Source organism: Colletes latitarsis, chromosome 9 (assembly GCF_051014445.1).
Source record: "Colletes latitarsis isolate SP2378_abdomen chromosome 9, iyColLati1, whole genome shotgun sequence".
Taxonomy (NCBI): domain Eukaryota; kingdom Metazoa; phylum Arthropoda; class Insecta; order Hymenoptera; family Colletidae; genus Colletes; species Colletes latitarsis.
Genome location: NC_135142.1, coordinates 21,286,391 through 21,306,691, shown reverse-complemented (window position 1 = coordinate 21,306,691; position 20,301 = coordinate 21,286,391). Strand labels below are relative to the sequence as shown.

General features: G+C 38.3%; 2 protein-coding genes across 3 annotated transcripts in view; one reads left to right on the top strand and one right to left on the bottom strand.

The window, feature by feature from the left end:
- Positions 1-3,801: 3,801 nt before the first annotated feature.
- LOC143345398 (uncharacterized) overlaps positions 3,802-20,301 on the bottom strand; it is a 22,569-nt gene continuing 6,069 nt past the window's right edge. Inside the window, exons 1-3 of one of the 2 annotated variants that reach the window (XM_076772485.1) lie at positions 7,756-7,869; positions 5,761-5,863; positions 3,802-5,189 (exon numbers count right to left, since the gene is read on the bottom strand). In XM_076772485.1, coding sequence (XP_076628600.1) covers positions 4,207-5,189; positions 5,761-5,863; positions 7,756-7,767 — 1,098 coding nt within the window. In that variant the 5' untranslated portion in view covers positions 7,768-7,869 and the 3' untranslated portion in view covers positions 3,802-4,206. Of the gene's footprint in view, positions 5,190-5,760; positions 5,864-7,755; positions 7,870-20,301 lie in introns of those variants that run through there. The other variant, XM_076772484.1, reaches the window with a different exon arrangement.
- Cpr19 (cuticular protein 19) lies at positions 16,942-19,810 on the top strand. The gene is made up of 3 exons (XM_076772486.1): positions 16,942-16,970; positions 17,394-17,657; positions 18,088-19,810. Exons 1-3 carry the CDS (start codon positions 16,956-16,958, stop codon positions 18,505-18,507), a joined length of 699 nt encoding a protein of 232 aa, XP_076628601.1. The 5' UTR covers positions 16,942-16,955; the 3' UTR covers positions 18,508-19,810.

The following is a 20,301-nucleotide window of genomic DNA, read 5'->3' as shown; positions in this document are numbered from 1 at the left end:
CATTTAAAATAATAAATATTGAACCAACAATATCGTACGTAGAGTAGAAATAATTAATATTGCTAAATTCTAATAAGGTTACTGGTAATATTTTGTAAAATAAACACTGAGACTTGAATTCATGAACTGAATTAGTCATTAGGCGTGTGTAGGAAGTTCCTGATAAAAACGTACTGTGATTGCAGCGTCATGCGATCAACGATTAGTGAAGGGGAAGTGTTTTAGCGAATCTTGCTAGTGTAAAAATTTATTGGACCGCAACCATTTTGCATCATATTCGGAGAAGGTGAATCTGAACATTCTGTGAATATTTGGCAACCGATATATGCTAAAATATATTTATTATTTGTGCTAGATAATGGTTCCATCCCTTCAAACTCTAATTTTTCATATTTCTATACTTTTAAAACCATTAGAAATATTGGAAAAATCAAATTAGTTATAATTCTACTTGCCGATATATTTTTTAAACATTCGTTGACTTTAAATGAATTTTGTATACATAGGGTAATTATCTGAACATAAAAGTAGAATGCAAATACTAATTCCTTATTTGGAACAAGTAAATTACTTAAACAGATATAGAGTTTAATAATTAAATATTTAAATATGCTAATAGAAACAAAACGTACAATCGAAATAATGTATAGTTAACGATAAGATAAATGCAACTATTAAATTTGATTTCTGTTTGAATAATTTCATCGTTCAAAGTATGTTCTAAACATGATAAATGGCTGACCACGTAGTAATTAGTGTTTGAAACTTTCTTTTATGTCTAAATAATTACCCTATTGCGTGTGATTAATTAACAAATCATAGAATTTCTCTTTGCTGCCTAAAATAAAAATATTTAAATACATTGCTAAATTTATGAGATCGTATCGTTTAGGGTTTTGCTTTTTAAGCAATATTGTTATAGTTCATTAACATCGATTGATCTTAACCTTTTAAGTATCAGCACATCCATAACTTACGTAACTTTCTTTACCATACACCTTGTCTGTGGCTGTGATAAACATGTGCAAAATAATTAACGCGTTCTAATGGCATACGTAAAACGAAATCATTTAATATTATCGTGTTGATCAGTTTATTATAATAAATATTTGAGATCATGTAACTAGGATTATTAAAAGAAATCTTTACGCAATGTCGCGTAGAATTGCTATACCGCTTGAGCCACATTTTTGTAGTTACGTGTAATAGTTCTAATTAGGAAATTCAAAGAATTCGTCGTTAGGATTCTATGCACGTTTGCACTACAGTTTAATTCCATAAAAGACTCTAATTCCTACACTGGTTATTTTCACTTCTTTCCTGTAGAATTCGCAGCAGAGTCGAACGTTAATTCTCTTCTCTGCTTAGTTATTTTATTCCAGAAAATTTCGCTATCCGAACCGATCGATCTATAATTTACATCTTTTTAAACTTTCATTCCTTAAAATTCCATGCATCCGCGTGCGCTAGAATTGCAATAGTATAATAATTACTGCTACAAAATTCATAAGAATCGTGTCGATTTCAGTTACATAAAACTTCTAAAAATTCAATCACTGAACAGGATATTATTGCACCATTTACGGTTTGCAATCGTGCATTTCTTCATTTTTTTCAGAAAGTAATGCTATTATAAAAACGAGAGGATCCCACACCTGCTATTAACTGATTAAAGTAAATAATATTTATTTTTCAGACGCTATTATAACATACAAAATATTTTACATTTGCTTTCGTTTATTTATTAAAATAAAATCAAATTATTCGTTTATATAAAACATTTGTCATTAATATGAAAATTACATACTTTCCAAAACCAGTATACATTAAACGCGTATATTAACGTCTTTTATTCCAACATGTACTCCTTAAAAATCTTGAAAAATTAATTACAAAAATACAAAAAGCTACGTTTGTATATTCTGAGTAATTCTAAAAGAATTGTTCATGAATTCTATCTAATGATTTCCGTTCGATATCATCAGCTTTTTAAAAAAAATATTGTAATATACCAGAATTGCAAAAAATAAATGCGATCAATTTCCGTCTATCGACGAACAGATTTCGACACGGTATTGCTTTCTGTTATAATGTATCAAGCACGCGTGTTTAATAGAAAGGTGGAAACCATCCTACTTTCTATCGTGGCTTAATAAGACGAGATTTATTAACCGCAGTCGCCGAGCAGATCGCAATACGCTCGAAATGTTCTTCCTAGAGCGGCGATCGTACGTTTTCCTCGGAAGCAGTTGTTCGATAGATCGATAACCATTTCGTAACCGCACCCGAGTTACTTTTACGCCGGAAGTTCCCTTCATTCCGCTTCCCTCGCGCGGCGTACACGCGAGGAATGGATCTCGTGGAAATAGGAATAGGATTTTCACAACACGGGGCCGATTCGAATAATTTATTTGTTAAAACGAAAGTTTCGATATAGTAGAAAGCAAACTCCGTTAAACGCATTACTCTGTAGCAACCTTTTCACGCGAAATCGACGAATAAATTTTTTTATTAACAGTGTTGAATTTTACATAAAAATAGAAATTTATTATCTGTCGTGTAAATGGAGGATACAAGTTCACTGGTAACCAAAACAGGGCTAATTTTATTCGAAACGAAAATAAGAAATAATGTTTCAGCCTTGGAAATAATAGAAATTTATATAAAGTTTTAAATAACAGACATTTTAAAGGATTAAACTATCATCGTATTTTTTATTTTAGATATTTGAAAGGTTTTGAAAATGATTATTATTTTCAGGATCGTTTTACGAAATAGGATAGCGTAATTATATTTGAGAAACGAAACGATCGTGAAATAAAATATCATTTAAAATTAGCCCAGGTCTGGTTAATACAATAGAAATATGAAATTAGTGCTGCTTACATGTTATCACAAATAGTGCAAAGCGAACAGTTTCAAGTCACGTGAACTAAATTTATACTTAACGTAGAATAATATTTTATTATAACGATTAGCATTATTATAAGCTGCAATTGTGACGCTGTTTAAATCGTGGTTACAAAATTTATGATAAAACGTACGATTGCAAATACTTATTTCAATTTAAAGCTGCAGGAAAGATAAATGCGGAAGCTTAAACTGTGGTCAATGTCACGAAGGCAAACAAAATTTTTATTAATTACAGATTTCATACTAAAAATCTCCGAACCTTGTTTCCTTGGCTATCATAATGAAAAGCGTAATTTCATAATTTATCTATTCTGTATAGAACATTGAGGGTTTCAGCGACAAACAATTAGCGTCCAAAAAGTCTTCATAGCAGTGTATATAATATTTTTTAAATAATTACTGCTTAGGAATTGGCATATATTATGTTTAAAAAGACACTGTAGTATTTTATATCTCTACGACAACAATCTCATTATACCCTCTTTGAAACACTTCTGGGCTGACAAAGGAACCAGAGAATCCAATTTTAAATTCTTCTCAACAATTTGCAAGTAGAACTCACTAAAATTTTTCATTTTTGGATTTTGCCTAATATAAAGCAGAGCTCAATAATTATTTGTATCAAGGTGAAAGGACATTTCACATTTCTCTTTTCCAACCAGGAACTCCAACAAATTAAAAAACAGTGATTTAAATTTTTTCGATCGATCCTTACATATGACTTTCTAAAATTTCTAACTTTCATATTTTCTTTACTCCATTAGCTACCATCGATGCGAAAACGTAATTTTAATTATTAATTTTCTTGCAATAGCTTATAATTTTTCTTAAATATATATTATTTTTATTATTAACTCACCATTTTTTGGACAGTTTACATTAATATTTAGCTACTTTACATTTTTCTTTCTCAATGAGAATTCCCTAAAAAAATTAAGAAACCAATCCTTCAAATTTCTTTTTCCCCAAATCAGAAACAATTCAAATCCATGCATACGACTTGCTAAAATTACTAATTTTCGAATCTTCCCCTATACAGAGCAATACAATAACCTAGTCCAAAAGTCAAACCCAATAAAACCCCTTCAAACCTTACATACTACTCTCCACAATGTCCAATAATGACCCGAACATTTATCCCTAACATAAAATAAAGTTAAACAATTACATACACCAAGACCAACAGCCAAATACGCTTCTCTGTTCCAAGTTCCTCTGGTCGACCAAGTCAAACAACCCCAAACCTCAACGCGTCAGTTCATCAGACAGAATCCTCCTCGACGTTCCCCCGGTTCAATGCCTTTGATACTCCTGTACGGGTTTGGTGGACTCGAATTCCGGTTCGTATCGGCCATTGTTCAAATAATAAACCTTGCTGGTGTAACGGGACGACCTTGCATTCTCAGGCAAAGGCTGAGGGACGAACACCGCTTTCGGCTGATGTGTGATGCTGTTTGCAATAACGTTGTAAGGCAACTGGGCTTGGAACTTCAGCAGCTCCTGGATCTCCTTGGGCATGTTCTTATTGAGGAAGAGTTTCGGATTTGGTGGATCGGGTATCCTCTCGTACGGTACCGACACGTACTCCTGCTGTGCCGCTTGTGGCTGCTCGGGTTGATTGTAGTCGTCCTTGTACACGATTCTGCCCTGGAGTCCTCTGTCAGAGTACTCTCGTCTAGACTTGTGCTGTTCTGCTTGCTCGTAGCTGTTCGATAGCTGTTCATAATTAGCGATCTCTGTGTTGGACGATTGCTGTTCGTGTTGCTGAGGCCCAGCGTAGAGGACAGGTGATTGATCAGGATAGGAACGTTGGGGCTTGAAGTTGTCCAGGATAGCCTGTTTCGCTTGGACCAGCGCCTCCGGGAACTGCTTGTACTGTATCTGATTAGGCTCTGATTGTGCTTCCAGTTGAGATTGAGTTTGTGGATACGCTTTGTACTGTATCTGAGACTCCAATTGCGGTTGAGCTTGCTGGTAGGTCTTGTACTGTATCTGATTTGGTTCCTGTTGCACCTCAGGCGACTGTGCTTGCTGGTACTCCCTGTACTGTATTTGATTTGGATCCTGTTCCCCCGCAGACTGAGGTTGCGTGTACTGTTTGTACTGAGCCCTGTCGTACTCTTGCTGCACCTGCAACAACTGAGACTGATGCTGGCTCTGCCCTGGCCGCTGAGGATGAACAAGCTCAGACTGTCCACGCTGATAGCGACGCGAGTTCTCCAAGTGAGAGCGCCATTGGTTCTGGGGGGCAAACTGCTTCCAGTCGACCTTCAAGCCTAGAAAAGAGGAAAGATGGTTTGATGTCCGCGTTGGTGACCGGTTCTCAGTCGGTTGCCCGTGCAATCGGTGAGGAAACGATGCTGTAACGCAGAGGTAACGAGAAAGTTATCGCGTCTAGTGCGGTTTGGCATCGATAATGAAACGATTCCTCTTCGGTGACAATAACACTGTTTCATTTTTGGTTTCTGGAAACGCTCCTTCGACGAGACTCTTCTTTCTACTATTATTTTCTATTCGTTCTCTGTTAATTTTTACGTAAAATCTTTTCAATCTCCGTGGAATTCTTCATCCTTCCAACGAGCAAAAACTAAATTCCTGATCTCCAACGTTCTCTTTTCCTTTCCCTGTCGTTGCAACGCGTTATTAAAATTTATCTTTTCCCACGCTACATATTAAAATGGACTCTCATCGATATTAGAAGCTATACTGAACCGTGACACAATTCATCATTATTATTTATCAATTCTCTCATTGTCAATAGTTTTGTAACAGAGCTTATCGTTAAATATTCTATAAGATATCTCGTTTGGGGACATTATTATTGTACATCCTTTGGAATTTACTCACCATTGGGGTCGCTGTACTTGATTTGTGCCGAGGAGGTACGCGCGGTACGCTGAACGTTCCGCTGTTGCGCCAACGTTGTCGAAATCAAAGCGACGAGAAGAATCTGCGAACAGATTCGATCGTGAATAAATTATCCGCCATGAGAAACCCTCCGGGTAAGGACGCGTGCAACGATGCTGTAACGGTAATGGGATCCGTTAGAAAGTAAAGTCTTCCTGGGACGGTCGTCTTTCTCCGCGAGCCTTTAGAAACCGATGCCAAACGACGTCGCACGCGGAAGGGAATTCGTACGATTGTTTCGTTCAATAAAACGTTTGGCTATCTCGCCGTGTTTCCGCGTTAGTCTTGTTACTTAGCATAAACTGGCCGTGTTACAAATAACCATCAGCACTACTTTGTAATAACGTCTAACGTTTCACTTCCTTCTATAGAATCGTCTATAAAAAGCGAGGCCATGTTTGAATACACTATCGACTGCACCGTGTCGTTTTCATTAAACCTGCGGCTCAACCGGTGGGAAATTGTGTTTCAATGGATGAGCTATGAACGGTTTTAAAAATATTTCGTGACTGGTGCTCGGCGAAACTCCGTTGAAACGAACGAGGTACACGATCGAAAGAGATTAGAAACGTTTCAATGAGAAACAATAACTGATTAAATCTTATTAAGGCCTTATCTCCTGTTGTTAATTACGTCTTTGGTTTAAGTGATAATGGTCGTGCGAGGCACGAGAGGTGTTCGACCGAGTAATGGGCGACGTCTAACAATGAGATACGGTAAGTGCACGTATGCATGAAATTTCAATCGTGATTTGAAATTTAATAATCGGGTATTTATCCAAGCACGAAGATTAGAATTTAACGAGTAAGGCGTTACGGATATTAATCTTCGAAAATAATACTTTTTCCAGGGACTTTGATTAACTTTTAGCTACGAGTTCAATTCGAATGTTCATTTTTTAATTTACCTTTAGTTTCTTTCTGAAATTTTGTCTATTAACGTAGCTACTAGTATAGATAACGTGAATCTGCTAAAAGAAACTACCTTGCTATGTTAATCGACACGGTCAAACTTGCTCAAACTTAAAACGATCTAAAATTGATGTTATTTTAAATTATGATCCCCATGAAACCAGCGTAACTATATTAAATAAAACACAGTAACATCAAACCGAATTTTCCATCGGAGAATGTTACTCTGCAAGATTCTAAAAAATAATTATCATCGAAGTTGAGCTCGTTTCAAGTCAACATGACCAAACAAAACTATCCTCGTCAAACAAACGCGATCAAACCAATTGTGACGTTCTAAAAAATAATTCTTGTCGAAATTGAGCTCGTTCCAAGTTTTCCTCTACTAATATCATAATAAATTGTGACCAAGCAAAACTGTCCTCGTCAAACAAACACGATCAAACCAATTGTGACGTTCTAAAAATTAATTATCATCGAAATTGAGCTCGTTCCAAGTTTTCCTCTACTAATATCACAATAAATTGTGACCAAGCAAAACTGTTCTCGTCAAACAAACGCGATCAAACCCATTACCACGTTTTAAAAAAGCAGTTATCATAGAAGTTAAGCCCGTTCCAAGTTTACATCACGTTAAATTCTGACTAAGCAAAGCTATTCTCGTCAAACAAACGCGATCAAACAGATGACCACGTTCTACAAACGAAGCTAGAAAAGCCTCTCGATCCTGTTCACCAAGAGCAACCGTTCACTGTTTCGGAACTTTCGAATCAACGACTCAAGGTGTCCTAAGAGCACTTATGAAATTAATGATTTCCGTTAATTCCGCTGACGAGCTTCCAAGTTACGCGTCACGAATGCACTCCTCCGCTCGAAATATGGCACTCACTAAAAATGCGAAGAGAATACGAGAAACGTCTCGGGTCGGATCTACCCTCAAAGAACACGAAGAATCGAAACGGATCGCCGGTGGAGGATCGTGAAATGATTATGTTCGTTGAGCTCGGAGATCGTATGCACTCACTGGGAGCCTCATGGCTGGAGACGATGAACGTTGGATGCTCGATTCACGGGTGTACGGGTGGAAATCAGCCGACGGGGCCGCGTTGGCTCTTCTATATAGTCGGAGTTGCCCCGGTGTAATTGGTCGGCCAAGCAGACGGCCGGTGGCTACCTACTTTTAAAGTAATTCTGCCTCCGGTAACGAGCGAACCACGAGGGCCCCCGGGATATTATCGCGGCCGATTGCAAGAATGCGTCTCTGTTGCAACGCGGTTACAAAGTCGATCTAGGAAGCTGCTTGGACACCCAAGTGTCCGAGGTTACGAGTTTACAACCTTTCTTCAGAGGAATATTCACGAGGAGGCACTAGGTACTTGTTTATTAAACTTTTACGGGATCAGACCTCAATGGTAGACTCCAGTCGTGGACGTTTAAATACCTTACAAAGATTCGAAATTCTCAGGAAAAATAAAATCATTTTTAACCCTCAGGTGGTCCTCTGTTTTACTATATACTGATGGTCTTTAAAACAAAAATAAAGTAAACATACTGATATAAATTTTATTACAGTCTTATCCATGATTGCATTCGTTTCTAAATAAATAAATCTTGGGTATACAGTTTACATTAACAATTCTGTCAAGAGATACATTTTGGTTAGAATAGATATGCATAAAGTGTTTTTATAGTGATTTGGTGAATGGTATCGAAAGTCTTTACGAGTGTCGAATGTCTCGAAAGTTTTGAGAGCTTGGCGAGTCGTATTAGTGTGGAAAGTCTTTACGAGTGTTGAGTATCGCGAAAGATGAATCTTAAATTGTTTTGAAAGTTCTGACGAGCTTTGATTAGTTTTAACGAGTCTCGAACGTCGAAAAAGATTTGTTAAATTACGTGTGTACATGCAATGAAAAAATGCAGAAGCTAACGATAATTATGTAACACCATGGAAGCTACGCAGTGAACACTATGAAATCCGATAAACCGAAAGAATGAATTATTAAATCCTTGTATCTGAATGGCTGAATGTAAGTTCTAGCAATAAATCAAATAAAAGAAAGCCGTAGGCATTCCGCACTTTCATCAGTACAAAATTAAAGCAACCTATTACTCAATCGGTCCTTTATAAGTCAAAGAAATCCTGAAGCTAATGAAACCTGTTTCGTGCATCAAACGGTTCACCTGTACTTCGTTTGAACGTATTGCGAGCGAAAATATTTTCAACTATTCCGTTTTCCAAGAAAATAACGAAATAAATAATCGAACTTGTGTTTAACGCACGAAACCATTTACATGAAATAAGAGTAACGAGCTATTAAAATAATCAGAGTACAACAACTTTCATCTTGTTATGAATATAATCCTGCATTTCTTAAACGAAGGATCGTATCTTCTAATTATATAAAATATTTCTCGTTAAACCTATTCGATTACAAATCCCCAAATCGACTTCGAGGAAACTCGAACGATAAATCGTCCTCTAAAAAGATTATTAGAAAGAGTTTCTTGCAACAATGAAATCTTGATCGAAACTTTCTCAAATCGACGAGATAATCGTATGCCAATGCGGAGCCCCTGAACTTTCGAATGCGAAAAAATGCGACGAGACAGACTGTAAATAACCGAGCTTATCTCTACGATGCATGCTCGTCTCTCAAGAGCAAACGCGTAATTCAATGGTAATATATGTGAACAGTTTCATGGCGGACGGAATTCCCATTGGTTTGGCGCAAAGATTCCTCGAGATCTTTTATTTAATTTAATTCTTACTTGAATTAAAATTTATTATCGCGCGGAGTACCCTCCATTGGTTTCATACATCTCTACGAACGAATGTTTCATTCAGAAATTTGTCGATGCACTCTTTAAAAAAATATATTTATTAATTTGCATTGAGTCTCTTTAAAATTCTTGACGTTTGAAACGCGATACGGTAAAAAGTAAACAATTAATGTTTCGTCACGAAACCGAGAAGCGTTCCGTGACACACTTTTTGGGAATAATTTTCGAAAATTTGATCCACATTGCGACAGAATGGTTCGCGGAACCGGTCGCCGTAGCAAATTTAAGACCTTATTAAATAAATCTGAGTTACAAAATATTACAGAAGGGAGACGTAATAAGCTCTAAACGAACTATGAAAACCTCATAAACCCGAGGTTCGAGAGGCCACCTCGGTCTTTTTATCGGGTCTAAAAAATCACAGTAATTTTCGAAATTACCGGATCCTTGTTACCCTCGTTACGACACGTACTTCAACGGGGAGAAAAAATAGAAAAGCAGGAAGTTTTCGCGTTACCGTTGTAGCGTCTGCAAAAGTGGACGATAATTCTTACTTATGGCGTCGATTTCTGTTTGAGCAACTAATTAATTTACGTAAGCTCTTGAACCTTTTATCTCGTTAAAACGGTAATGAAGTATTGTTACGAATATTACGAACGAGGCAAAAATATTAAGTAATACTTTTTGTGAAAATATAGCCTGCATTTAGTAATCTTAAATAGGCTCTAATTCTAGTTTGTTAATGTACTGAAAATGTAAAAATTTCTGATAAAAATTGTATTTATTAATTTATTCATCGTTTGACTGACACAAATAAAATAATGCTAATTTTTCTTTTAATTATAGGAAATGCTGATAGAAACTGTGGAGCAGTGAAATCTGAGATATGTAAGTTTGGGTCTTTTTAGACCCATGTCTTTCTCAAGCAAGAGTCTATAATTAATTAGATTATCGAGTCTATTCAGCCCAATACTTTCTCTATTGCAATATTTATGTATTCAGTCTTCCAACGTGCAACGATATCGAACGCTTATTCAAAACACAACCAGTCAAAGCGTACATAAAACATTAACCGAAGGTAAAAATTGGTGAAAAAGAGGGAAAAATAAAATGCGTTCGTGCGTACATAACCGATAGCTTCCTTCCAGCATTTTGCACCCCATGAAAATTCTATTCGGCGCTCATCGAGAAAACATGCGAAACGCTTTCGTTGTGTCCAGTTCCTTTCGAGGCATTTCGCTAATTACCTTACGCAATAAAACGAAGCCGACAAATGGCTGTGCCTAAACAGAATTAATTGGCAATGCGAGCCGCGTGACCAAAAAACGCACGAACTTCGGCGAGGAAAGTTCCCTCGATGATATTCGAAAGGCACGATGAGAAAAAAGGATTCGTTCCGCGGAAACGGACCGGAGAAAGTGCATCGCGGGGAAGACTATGTTTCGTCGGAATCGCTTAAAAATAGAACGTTCCGCGAGCCGGATCGGAAATATTTCAGAGGCGATTTTCCAAGCATCCGCGATGGGATCGTTTTACAATCAGCCTCTCCTCGATCGAGTCGGAAGCCACGCGGAAAGTGAAATTTGAAAAGGAGAGCCATGTTCGAACGATCGATTCGACGGGGGTCAAACGAAATCCCGCGCTCGATCTTTGTCCGACGGGATTAAGAAGTAAAAGTAACGAGGCTGAGTCATGATACGTGGAAACGTGAAAATAGAAGAGACGAAGGTAATGGCGCGGTACCGAGAGGAACGTTAATTATGATAATTGGAAAAATGAAACGTTATTGGCGGCCGTAGCTCGTGCTGCTGGAGGAACATTAGTGGCTCGTGACAGATCTAGGTGGAATTTATTTGATGACTGGGTTGAATAATCCGTCGGGAACGAGATACAGTGATTGAACGATGGAAATTATTTCAGCGTTTCCTGATAGGCGAAGATTTTTTTCATTTTTTTTTAGAGTCTGCGAATTTTTTAATTTAATTTTCGACGACTTTTGTTAGGTTTATGCTTTAAACTGTACAAGAGACAATGTAGGAAATAAAATATAGGAAAGATTCTTACAATATGAAAATATTGTTATATTGACAAAAGGCGTAAAAATTGCAGGTTTTCAATTGTGATTTTTTAAGCAAGAACCACGTAACACATTACGTATTGTTATTTACGTAATAACGGTTTTCTTTTCAGAAATTAAATAATCGAAACTATCTAATGCATAGAAAGTATGTGTTATTTTACTTTATAAAAAGAATCCACTACCGTTTTGTTTCCAAGAATTTGTTTTATACAATAGCCTCATAACGAACAGTTTCACTGTAAAGAGAATACAGTATGTTTTTATTGTATTTGTAATTATTACCGACTCTAAATCTCATAAAAATGAATGTGTAATTAACGTTTATAGATTTTAAATAGAATAGTAAAATTCGTTATCAGGAACGGTGAACGTAAAGTAACAAATTTACATCCAAAACCATTTGTAAAAAATATGTTGTGTTACACCACGAAAGATTCTCGCAAAAAATATATGTTAAAGACGAGAACAGAAAGTACTAATAGAATAATTACGATTAACGACGTGACGTCATATCGGCGATGTAGAAATTTCTTACCAATTGTAGCGCGGAACTGTAACAAGGATTTTACAACATTTCCTACAATCCGATTTAATTGCTCTCGCATTATGAAACATACTGAAAATCCTAATATTAATGGCCTCTTTCAATCCTAATTTACAATTTCGTTTGCAAACTTTACTTTAAGATCTCACGTATTCTGTAGGAATAATGCTCATGGAATCTTTAGGTTTGAATAAGTGTAACAATATACTCGGATTTCACAACCAGCCTCTCCCAGCCTCTGCTGGCTCCTGCTGATTTCTGCTGGCCTCTGCCGACCACTGCATATATTTCTGACAACGTACAACGATTACTACTGGCTACTGCCACCCTCTGCTGACCTCTGCCAACATCTCCCGACGTCAGCTAACCATCGCTGACCACCTATATATTTCTGACAACCTATAACGATTACTACTGACTTCTGCTAACCTCTGTTGGTCTTTGCTGATCTCTGTCAGCGTGTGCTTGTCTCTGCTGAACTTTCCTGGCCTCTGCCGAACGCTACTGACCACTGCAGGTATTTCTGATAATGTATAACGATTAATACTTACTACTGCATACCCCTACAAGTCTCTGCTTGCCTTTGCAGGTTTCTTCTTGCCTGTGCATGCCTTTGCTGACCTCTGCTGAACACTGCTGACCACCCCTGATGCTTCTGACATCGTATAACAATTACTACATGCTACTGTTCGCCCCTGCTGATCTCTGCTTGCCACTGCATGCCTCTGCTCGTCTCTGCTGACCGCTGCTGACCACCTCTGGTGCTTCTGACAACATAAAACGCTTACTACTTGTTACTATTCGCCCCTGGTGATCTCTGCTTGCACTGCTGGCCTCTGCTGACCACCGCTTATATTTCTGGCAACGTACAACGATTACTACTGGCTACTGCCACCCTCTGCTGACCTCTGCCAACATCTCCCGACGTCAGCTGCCCATCGCTGACCATCGCTAACCACTGCTGACCGTTGCTGACAAATTGTGACACGATGTAATATAATATAATATGTTTATATGTAGTAAAATGTTGTATAATATAAATCTATGGCAATAAATGATATAATTTCAAAGAATGCTATGTGTTCTCATCATTTCTACCTTTCCTTTCCTCTCGAAACCATTCCCTTAGTTATAAGATACCTGCCACCTCTGTCCCTACCATCCCCTCCTGATAACAAAGTCTAAAATGGACATAAAACCGTCAGCGCCTGACCTATGGTCGATTAGAGATACTTATTCATTCATTCAGTAAACGTCAGCTCCCGTACTAGCTGCTAGAGATAAAAATTTTCAAGTCTAAAATGGACCTGAAACCGTCAGCGCCATAGCTACGGTCGATAGGTAAACGCCAGCTCCGCGTACTAGCTGTAAGAGGCAAAAATTTTCAAAGTTCCGCGGAAAGATTTCAAATCTGCCGCCGCCTGGGCTTTCTCACAAGCGCTCGCTCGAGCCTTCGTTTCTATATATACACTCGTTAACCCAACTCTAAATGGGCCATTTCATGACATGCCTTCCTAGCAGCAACATCTCCCAGCAGCAGCGGAGCCGGCAGGAGCTGGTCCTCCCCTGGAGGGGGGGTGGGGGTCCGGCCAGGTCTGGCTGGCGGTCTCCCACCCAGTGGGGGGGGGGGGGTCGCTGCAAAATTTTCGGGATGTTCCTTCCCGAAAATTTTCTAAGTTCCACAGCTGGCAGGAGACAACAACAATGGCGGATGGCGACTACCAGGAGAGAGGAGAAGGGGCCAGCGACGATCTTCCAGAAAAATTTCTAAGTTCCACGGCTGGCAGGAGACAACAAACACTTGGCGGAAAAATTTCAAAGTCCCACAGCTAGCACGAGGCACTGGCGGTTGACGAGCTTACCAGGAGAGAGATGGAAGGGCGGGCTGCGATGTTCACCCAGAAAAATTGCAAAGTTCCCGGGAAAGATTTCAGGGGGGGCCTCTTTAAAATTTTTGCCGAAAAATTCAGGCCGGAATTTTTGCTGCTGCCTGAAACTTCCGAGAAATTTCAGGGATTCCGGGAAGTTTCAGGGATTCCGAGAAATTTCAGGGATTCCGAGAATTTTCAGGAATTCTTAGAAATGACGTCATTTCCAGGAATTCCCAGAAATTTCTGGCGGCGGGAGATTTAAAATCTTTCCGGGGAACTTAGAAAATTTTTAAAGATACGGAGAGTCGATCAAGCGTTTGTGAAGGTCTTATAATTAAGGGAATGATTTGGAGAGGGAAAGTAAAAAATGATGAAAACACATCGAATTCTTTAAATTTATATCATTTATTGCCACAGATTTACATTATACAAAACTTTAATACATATAAACATATTATATTATATTACATCATGTCACAAGTTGTCAGCAACGGTCAGCAGTGGTCAGCGAGGGTCAGCTGACGTCGGGAGATGTTGGCAGAGGCCAGCTTAGGTCGGGAGATGCTGGGAGAGGTCAGCAGAGGGTGGCAGTAGCCAGTAGTAATCGTTGTACGTTGCCAGAACTATAAGCGGTGGTCAGCAGTGGTCAGCGGCGGTCAGCAGAGGCCAACGGAGGCCAGCAGAGGCATGCAGAGGCAAGTAGAGTTCAACAGGGGCAAGCAGTAACAAGTAGTAATCGTTATACGTTGTCGGAAGCATCAGGGGTGGTCAGCTATGGTCAGCAGAGGCTAGCAGTGGCAAGCAGAGTCCAGCAGGGGCAGGCAGTAGCAAGTTGTAATCGTTATACGTTGTCAGAAGTATCAGGAGTGGTCAGTAGCGGTCAGCAGAGTCCAGCGGAGGCAGGCAGAAGTCAGTAGCAATGGTTATACGTTGTCAGAAATATAAGCGGTGGTCAGCAGAGGCCAGCAGAGACTGGGAGAGGCTAGCAGTAGCTAGTCGTTATCCTTATACGTTGTCAAAGTATCAGGAGTGGTCTGCAGCGGTCAGCAAATGCCAGCGGAGGCCTGTAGGAAAATTCAAATATACATGTAGTTGTACCTTGTACCTCGTACTTAAAAAAGGTAAAAAGGTGTATAACTGGATAAAACAGTTTTATGACATTACCTGCCAACCAAGTTAGCCACCAGTAGAGGGATGTAGAGACCAGCAGCGGTCAGCAGAGGCCAGCGGAGGCAGGCAAAAGTCAGTAGTAATCGTTATACGTTGTCAGAAATATAAGCGGTGGTCAGCAGAAGCCAGCAGAGTCTAGGAGAGGCTGGCAGTAGCCAGTAGTAATCGTTATACGTTGTCGGATGTATCAGGAGTGGTCAACAGTGATCAGCAGGGGCCAGAAGAGGCCAGCAAAAGCCAGCAGAGGCTGTGAGAGGCTGGCAGTAGCCAGTAGTAATGGTTATACGTTGTCAGATGTATCAGAAGTGATATCTGAAATAATATACATATGTACGCTCATACATAGGAATAGTAAAAAATTTTCTTTTTTGTCAATAATTGAAATATGATGAGGGGGTTTTAAAACGTGTATTTCCGTAAAAAAAATTTCACAAAATTTTGTTTTCATTATGGGTACTTTGCTTATTGTGTCTAAAAATGCCTGGACAATCGAGAATCTCGAATCGAGATTCCATATCGTATGCCGTTGATGGGAGGTCGTATTTCAGTTGTTTAAGAGCGAGAATGCAAATGTGAGCCTTTCTCTCTCGGCTCCCACGAGGCGGTCCGAAATTACTTTGGGCAGCTTCGGAGAATCGAGAAAAAGGGCATGTGTCACTTTACCTTTGTCGACTTTCCGAAACTTTACGAGCTCACGTACGCGTGATCTGGCATAGTGTGAGTAATGCACCCGGTGCACAATCTGGCATCTCTGGAATGAGGTGTTCCTGGTGCACCCGGGGCTTCGTCTGGCATCTATGACTCTGACACGAAGCGACAAAATCACGAACCTATTTGTGCATGAATCATATGCATCGAGGGATAATTCAGAAGTTGGTAAGCAAGAGATCTGATGCACTCGGACCTGCACTACCTGCAGTCGCAAACTATGGTCCGTCGCCTCGTCTCTCACAGTGTCGAAAAGCTGAAGTTGGCAGTGTCTTCTAACGACATCAATAGAGACTATTTGTCGACAACCAAGATTCAGAATTTTGTATCTGTAATAATTAGCATTTGTTAAATTTCAAATCTGCCATATTCGATCTTACAAGTCACTAATGCAATTATACATATACCGATAGAATATCTTGTATCAAGATAATAAAAAACATATTTCATATTTTTTCTGTGGCCCCAATGAATTTTAAAACGCACAGTTTCAGACACTAAAATATACAATCTAATGAGTGGAAAAAGTTACACGATACAAAGGATGTTTCATCAAGAGATTGTTGAAACCGGGAACTAGAAAAATGATTTAACGTACTTCTGACATTCCATATTTATATTATCGTTTTGCATAAATTGTAGACTTCATACATAATAAGAGGACTATTGTCTAAGATATGTGATTTTGCATTTGTATTGAACCAGTTACGAAAAAGAGTTTATTTCTTTCATTCGTTACTCAAGATTCTTATCGAGAAAATACTTCTGAACATCTCAGTTTGGTATAAAATTCAGTTGTATCAGTCTTACGACTACAATGCGACACAGTAGCGAAGAAACTGGTCAGAGAAATGGCGATACAAGTTGCTGGCAGGAAAGCTGAATGGCAGTCGAAAGGCGTGGTAGAAAATCAGAGTGCAATCTGCATTATTCTGCAGCATGGGCGCGCGGGCGACCATCAAGGCCTCTTCAGGTCAACGTGATCCAATCTGCCGTATAAAACGCCCCTCTCGACGATCCTTCGAGCACTGTTGTACTTCTCGTCGCCCCGTTGTCGTCATTTCTCTATTATGAGTGCCATATTCGTAAGTACTCTCGTTCAATTTCACTCGAAACACGTCACAATGCACCGCTCTATCCGACGATCGATTACTCCTTCGTTGCATCTGTTTTACAAATTTTTTGGCGCGCTCCTAATTCGGTAAAATCCACAAAATTGTGATGTTTTTATCGTGAACTTTAGCTAGATAATTGTTTTATATTTTGCCACTGTTTTATTATAACTTTTGGATCAATTAAAATTGGTGGTATTTGATATAGTCTCTCTTGGTAATCATTTATAAAATTATAAACCTGCTTGTTCAAGACTGAAGTTTCCTAGTTATTTTCTACCTTGTGTCAGTGTAAATTTGTGTATCATTTTGCGACAATTATTGTCATATTTTAATACAATTTTCATGACACGGAGGGTTCTCGAAAGTTTTCGAAAATTTTCTCGACATGCCCAGGCGTTCCTGTTATGCACGATCGCGCTGGTTTCGTGTCGATCGTCGAATGGCCAATACCAATCGCCTCAACAGGCAGCGATTTTGAGCGACGCGAGATATCTAGCTGGAGACGGGACTTTTGGTGCCGCTTATTCGCAAGAGGATGGCGTCGAGTTCAAAGAGGAGAGCGACGTCTACGGAAACCGTCGTGGGTCTTACTCCTACGTCGACCCGACTGGACAAAGGCGTACTGTGTCGTACACAGCTGGAAAAGACGGTTTCCAGGTATGTCGGAATACACTTTAACAAACTCCGCTTATTTCTTTCTCAACTTCAAGACGGAACAAATTAAAATTCCTCTTTTCGATCGAGAAATTCTCAAATAAAAAAGTAAGGTGAATCATCCTCCCAGTATATTGTTATCTACTTCTATTAATAATTACTATAAGGAAGTTTACATTGTATATTCGATTTATTTAAATGCTTTTAGCATATATTTTGTCTAAAAAAAATTCCAGAAGCTGGTCCTCAACATTAATTTTCTTTGTATAATAACTGAAGACTCGCTAAAAATACAAGAAGAAAAGCGCCAACGATTTTACGAGTTTACATTTGCAAAAATTAAATTACGACTTCCTATACTGTAGAATTATTTTCTAAAAGTTCAGACAGTTTTGGATATTTCGAGTGGAAAGCAATTTATTTAAATCCACAGGCGTCCGGGGACGGTATTCCCGTTCCACCCCCGCAAGTTGCACCCCAGCCGGAGTATGTGCCATTGCCACAGTACAATCCACCGGACTATCAACCACCTAGATACAATCCACCCCCGCAACAGCATTATCAACGACCAAATCCACCAGTGTACGAGCCTCAACCACAACCACAGCCACAGCCACAGCCTTCGTATCAACCTGAGCCACAATATCAATATAGGCCACAGCCTCCACCACCCGAAGCCCAACCATTTCCCTCGTACAACAACAATCCTAGGCCACAGTACCAACCTCCACCCAGACCACTGCCACAATACAACGCGATCACGACGCCACCCCCGCGCAGATTTTATCCACCTGGAAAACTGAGCTTCAACAGGACCCCTGATGGCTACTCCTACACGTTCAGTAAGAGTTAAGTTTCCTTCAGCGTGGCGTAGAATGACGATCGGAGCGGGGAAATATAGGTGAAATTTTGTAAAAAAGAACTGCGGAAATATAGTTACACCATAAAAAGAATCAATTTGGAATACCTCTGGACGATGGCTATGGAATCGAGCATACTGCAAGTATTTTATTTATTTTCTATTCACTGAACATTCAGAAGGGATACAAAAATAAGTAAAATATAGCGAACCTTGGTTGTAACGAGCACCAGGATTTATTTTAAATATTGTAAAATTTAATTAGCAATATTTGATAAGCAAAATGATTCCAAGTTGATTTTTTCTTCAGTTTGACCGTACATTTGACTGTAAAATTGATGTGTTATGAAAAGCTTCAAGCTTTAGATTGATTTTTTAAGAATGTATTGTTTTCTGAACGATACAATATTACTAATTCGTAAATTTTTGTTTGAAACAGACAAATCGTATCTTTTTTCTGATCTACGTTCTTAAATTTTTCACGAAATTTAGGATAGCTTTCATTATCAACCATTGTACACAGAATGTAAATTTGATTTCTTCGTACAAATACTTTTGGAAGAAACGATAAATAATTTGATAGCTAAAGTAGTTATTAATAATCATTCTTACTTAATTTATGAGTTCATTATCGATGTAATATTACATGAACTATAGTTTACATGTTGCATCAAATAATACAAAACCTGTGAAGAAAATTGTATCAAAATTTTTAGTTCCATAGAGTCAATTCGTATTACTGTGTTACTTGTAATATTATCGAGACTAAAACTCGTTGTAAAAGCTATTAAATTATTATAATACTATATAGTAATAATTGTTAATCTAGTAAGGTTTAGTTTCCAAGTTCGTTCGAAGTCGATTAAATTAAAAGTATCATAGGTCATAGACAAAGATTTAAAAAATTTTCAAAATATCTGACAGTCGTGAGTTATACATGCGGAAATTATCGGACGTTGATTTACATTCGCGATCATGCATTCATAATTAGGTGATTGTAGGTAACCAGAGCCTTGTCCATGATCTTACTACAAGGCTTAAACAAGTTACTTCCTGAAAAAGACTACATAAGCTTTGCATAAATTCCCAAGGAAATGTAACGAATAAATTAATTCGTTTAACTCGCTAATTACAGACAATTCCTTTGTTCGTTTATACTTTCACTAATTACGTTCATCGTTATCGCGCAAATACTCGCGTTATGGTACGTTAAGTACGGTGTAAAGTTTTGTCGATTTATAGCAATCGAATGTCTCTGTACTTTATCGATATAGATCTCCATGTTTATTAATGTAAGATAAATCTAGTGATGGATGTGATCCGAAATGGTTGAAACTTTTGGAAGTTTTAAGTACCTTTAGACAGCACAGACTATAGCAAGAACTCGTTAATTGTGTGGGACAAATTCGTCAGTTGTACGTTTTTATTTTATCTCCATGGAACGGAATTTTTATTAAATCAACAAGGCTATTTTGATAAATAATAAAATATTTGCAAATTTTCAAAAGTTTACAAGAATTTTATTCTCAAATTCTAGATTATTATCTGTAGATCTTTTTTAAAAATAACATTAGCCAACTCATAGCAATCAATCATTTTTATATAACTCTCCCAAATTATTACCTGACTTAAAATAAATTTCATTTTTCACATATCGGAGAAAGAATTTGTTCATTACGCAATGGTTACGTGGTCAGGTAGCCGAGAAATTTTTTCTTTTACTATAATTCTCTGTCAATCTCGTTCCTGTCGAATCTAGAGCTGAGATCTAGAAATCCTTGGAAAAGT